At 38.6% G+C, this 5,067-nt stretch overlaps 1 protein-coding gene across 1 annotated transcript; it reads left to right on the forward strand.

Annotated features, from left to right (window-relative positions):
* The first annotated feature begins 227 nt into the window (after nucleotides 1–227).
* On the forward strand, nucleotides 228–5,067 carry dlx1a (distal-less homeobox 1a). Its single transcript, XM_062457929.1, has 4 exons — nucleotides 228–399; nucleotides 2,221–2,812; nucleotides 3,096–3,295; nucleotides 3,634–5,067. The coding sequence occupies exons 2-4, from the start codon at nucleotides 2,500–2,502 to the stop codon at nucleotides 3,883–3,885; spliced, it is 765 nt and encodes a 254-aa protein (XP_062313913.1). The 5' UTR covers nucleotides 228–399; nucleotides 2,221–2,499; the 3' UTR covers nucleotides 3,886–5,067.

The following is a 5,067-nucleotide window of genomic DNA, read 5'->3' on the forward strand; positions in this document are numbered from 1 at the left end:
ATTCCTCAAATTCAGAGATTCACTGTCGGTTGGCATAGTGCGGACTAGATATTGCGCACCGTGATGTCAGCGCACACATTTTGAAAACACATCCGTAAGTTCTGCTTTTGAGTTCAATTATGTAATTAGGTTGATAATCACAGTGACGGAATTTAACTGCCTTTAATTTGTTATTCAGGTGGAGATTTTAAGCAGCCGATGAAACAGTCTAGGGGTGTTTTTGCTCATGGTTCATCTACAGCAACTCAATAAGAGACAATGACAATGAAAATTAAAATGAAGATCCGGATACCTGCTTCTTTTTCGTCATTTTCAATGAGTGATGCGCAACGATGGCTTTCAGATCTCCGATATTGGGGAATTCTATTCTTCTTTTTCATCACTTGATTTGAATGTTAAGTAAGTGCAATGTACAACAGTGATCATTCTTGACACTTTATCTCGCTTCTGCTTTAACGGTGCTGTAGGCAACTGTCAACTGCAGCATGTTTGCTTTCTGGATTTTGTCTATAGTGTTTTCGTATGTGAGCCAAACTAGCTGTTGTTCAGACAGTCGACAATGTTGATAAGTCAACCCTCTACTCTGCATGTAGACTAACCCTAATTGAAAGCCGCACCCCCATCTTCACTGTGATTTTTATGCAAAACAAAAATGAGTTTAATGTAAAGTTGTTTTTGTTCATTAAAACCAGTCACTAATCGCCATCGGGTAAATTCGAGTTTAAAAGAAAAGAAAATGAACATATTGATTTTACACACTATAGACGATCGAATCAAAGGATTTATCAACTGTGGTAATAAGCGTCTGCGGGCATATTATTCACTGTAAAGAGGTGATCCAGCCAATGCATGATCTTCAACAAGTCTTTAAGTTAGCTGCACGCTGATATGTCATTTAAATAAGGCGTTTGCAATAATTATTTTCCTATGACTATACTTGCAGTCACTAATTCACTGTGGGCTATTGTGTGAGCTGACCCTAACATTGTTCAAGAATAACCTATAGCCAAACTATTGTAGCCACCAATTCAGTCACAATTAGTTGAACCAAATTACAACGTGCAAGAAAAAGGGAACAGAAAGAGCTACGGTGTAGTTTAACCTCAACCATCCCTTCCTAATCATCAAACCATTGTTTTTAATTTAACGTGATATCAGATGACCAGCTCAGTTCTATATTAGCCTATGCATTTCGTATGTTAGGCCTTGCAATATATTATACTGTACATACCTACCTTAACGTGTTGTTACTCGGCAATTGCACTTGTAGAATTGAATTATGTTCTCCCAAATCTAAAATACGTTTTGGTTATGCTAAATGAAAAATAGGTTAAGGTCTATCCTGGAAGGGATTCTAGCTACTTTAAATTTGCTCGGAGCAGCAACAATTGAAACGTTTTTTTTTGCAGATGCACTGTATTGGTCAAGAAAAAAATAGTCTTATAGGTAATTTAAACTCAACGACAATATATTAAAGACATTGCATTGTCTACGCCTCAAAACCATCAGCATCCCTGCTTGAGTAATTGAGACGCGGCATGTCATTGCAAGTGTTAAATATATTGCTAATTATGCGAACGAAAATTAAACATCAGTGTTATGGTAATCAGCCTACAGCTTCCCTCAGCTGTTGATGTGAACACTTGAGTCTGGGATTTAATCAAACAGTCCAATAAGCAATACATGTGAACATCAACTCCAAAATGCTCCATTGTAGCCAAGCTAATAATGGTGGTACAGTAACCCTTTTTATCCAAATATAATATTTTACGTCTCTTATGCTTATGCTACATGCTTATGTAGCCAGTTAGTAATGCAATGTAAAAAATATTAACGTAAACTGATTATTATTTTTGGTAAAAATAAATACAACTAAACGTTTCCCTTTTAATAACGATACAAAAATAATAGCTTAAATGAAACCTTTAATCCAATTATTACCACACTGGTCTACTAACACTTGTGGTTTACAAACATGAAATCTTCAGTAATTACATTATGCTATTGCACCATAATGTTCCCTACTGGTTCTATTACCATAATGATTATTAGAATCATCATTAACACATAGGCTAGCCTACAATTTTATTTGCATCATATAGACAGCTTAAATATTGTAGCCTTAATCTTTGTATGGCTGCAACATGTGTGCTATAAAGCATTTTTAAATTGTCATCTCGAAAATGAATCTCAGGTTCGTTGTTTTTCTTGAGTTATCAGATTCCTCGGACCCAACCCTGGGATCGCCAATCGGCATCATTCTTAGATGGAGTGGACCAATCAGCGACCGTCTTTGATGAATATTCATGAATCCTTGATTCAAACCTTTGAGCGAGTTTGTCTAGACCCACAGCATCATACCTAGACTTTTCACCGAGACAAACTACATTTTCTTATGAATGGAAAGAGAAAAAATCAGTACAGCTTAAATTGGGATCCATCCTTCACTGAGATCATAGAAGAAAACAAAAAAGGAAGAGGAGAGACCCGCCAGAAGAGATGACAATGACTACAATACCAGAAAGTCTTAATAGCCCTGTCTCAGGAAAACCCGTTTTCATGGAATTTGGACCACCAAGTCAACAAATGTCGCCTTCCTCAATGCCTCACGGACACTATTCCATGCACTGTTTACATTCTACCGGTCATACTCAACACGAGAATTCATACAGTCCAGCCTCATCATTTCCCAGATCTCTGGGATATCCTTACGTTAACTCCGTCGGTAGCCATTCCACAAGTCCATATCTCAGCACGGTGCAGTCCTATCAAAACAGCTCGGCACTAACGCAGACACGGTTAGATGACACAGGTAAGAACGCATCTAAAATACGTTTCTATCCGCAAAATTCTTGCAATGTTTAGGGTCCTTTTCGGTCCAGCACGTTGTCTGAGAGCTGGATTGAAGGACCCAGATGTGCAGGCATTAGACTTGGTAATTATTTATTGCGTAATGCTATAAACAATGTATGCAATTAAGGGTAATTATACCTAAACCACAGCCTGTAAATCTTGCACAGTGATGCTCATTTCTGTGCTGCACTGTCGGCGCGCGCTGTCTCCTGAGTAATGTTTCCTTTTCCGTCGCTCTACAGCAACGGAGACCGAGAAGAACACGGTAGTGGAAGGCGGAGAGGTGCGGTTCAATGGAAAGGGAAAAAAGATTCGAAAACCAAGGACAATCTACTCCAGTTTACAGCTTCAGGCTTTAAACAGAAGATTTCAGCAAACTCAATATTTGGCATTGCCGGAGAGAGCCGAGCTCGCAGCATCGTTAGGACTGACTCAAACACAGGCAAGTTATACCATATTTCTCCGGCCATTAATTTCCCAAAGGCCCCTTAGCTTCGCTTACTGATAATATTGTAGGCAACAGAGCTTTGCACTTTCAGGATGCTGTAGATGTCCAGGGAGTGTAAAATATATATTTTTGTTTGTACATTTTACAACATGAGTTCTTAATTTGGAGGGTGCTTGGATTCTGTTTTATATTCAATCATATCAAAAACTTTTGCGTCACGGCCTGTCTCACGGGATGTGTGGTCTTATGGCAATGTTTAGGCCTACATATTCTTACACTTCTCGAATCATATATATTCTGTCTAAATCTTATGAAAATATCTGTTTTCTCAGGTAAAGATTTGGTTTCAAAATAAGCGATCAAAATTCAAGAAATTGATGAAGCAAGGTGGTGGCACAATTGATACCAATGCTCTAGCCAATGGTCGCGGACTTTCGACCGGCTCTCCCTCTGTAGCACCTGTTTGGAGCTCACCGGCAACCGTGAAAACGTCGGTGGGGGCTCCAGGGTCCTACATTCCCAGTTACACCTCATGGTATCCATCTGCACACCAAGAGTCTATGCAGCAACCGCAGCTCATGTGAGGATAGACATAATAAACCCGCCCCGCCCTCTATACAACCATGGCTCGTATCAGGAGATTTTGGGTCAATCACCCAGCGTGGCCCTGCACTGCCCCGCTGCAGCCATGCACAGATCTAACCCGGAGTTTGCTCCCAACGTTGCCAGATGACACATTGGCCTCCTCGTACCGACCGACGGCATGAGACCAGCCTGGGAGCCGAGAGACTGAGAAGGCACTCTGCGCCATGGGCAAGAAGTTCTTTGAACCTCATGACAGATATCGGAAATCATGAAAAATGGTTCTTCAAGCTGCTGTTATTACATTTTGTGTCTTTTTTAATCGGCTACTTGTTAAAGTAACTATATCGACATGTAAGTCAGTGAGAGTATATTTATGTGTTGGTTTTATTTGCTACATTTCTAAACATTTATGAAGATCATGATGGACCTATGAGCCCACGGTTTGACCATTACCTCAAACCGTAACATAGGCTATAACGGACAAATAAAAGAATTGGTCTGTCATTAGTCTACGCTCTTGACCAAGGAATGTATAGGCCAATTCATCAAGGTTTCTTTTCCCAAATAGTAATGGCCATACATTTAATTTCTGTTTCATTGTCTCTAAATATTACAGTCCCAGTATGGCAACGCCTAGTCAACTTTAAATGAATTAATTTGCACCACAAATTGGTATGTTATCCTGTTTGATGTGTTAATTTAAGTTAAATTATTTAGAAATGTTTCTTCAAAGTCTATGTGTTTATTTTATATACAGGTGTGTTTGAGTTACAATGACAACAGTGTGCTACTATATGCTGCAGAATTGCAAGCAAAACTTCTATGTTCTACGAAAGAGTCCTAAAGATTGTGAACAAGGTTGAAACAACAGGTAGCTGCTTTTGAAAAGCATTGAATTATTCCCGAAGTTAGAGATGGTTTGACACTGTTATGTAAATGTGTTTTATATAGCGGGCAGATTGTACATACTAGGCATTTTCATCTTTGGTTTGTGCTGTAAACGATACATTGTGAAACAGGATTTTATGTGTTCATTACGATAAATGTGATTAGCAGTCTACATAGAAATATTTAGTTTTGTATTGATCACTTTAATTTATTGATTTGTTTATGGAGTTTATGTACATAATGTGTAAAGTTTGAAAACAGTAAAAATATGATTTAAAAGGACTGTATAATAT

This window comes from Osmerus eperlanus, chromosome 3, assembly GCF_963692335.1.
Source record: "Osmerus eperlanus chromosome 3, fOsmEpe2.1, whole genome shotgun sequence".
NCBI classification, from domain to species: Eukaryota; Metazoa; Chordata; class Actinopteri; order Osmeriformes; family Osmeridae; genus Osmerus; species Osmerus eperlanus.

Bases quoted from the DNA above. Each gene is read 5' to 3' on its own strand.
- dlx1a (XM_062457929.1), top strand. From the start codon at position 2,500: ATGACAATGACTACAATACCAGAAAGTCTTAATAGCCCTGTCTCAGGA. The intron at 2,813-3,095 runs GTAAGAACGCAT...GTCGCTCTACAG, and splicing joins GACACGGTTAGATGACACAG to CAACGGAGACCGAGAAGAAC. The intron at 3,296-3,633 runs GCAAGTTATACC...CTGTTTTCTCAG, and splicing joins TAGGACTGACTCAAACACAG to GTAAAGATTTGGTTTCAAAA.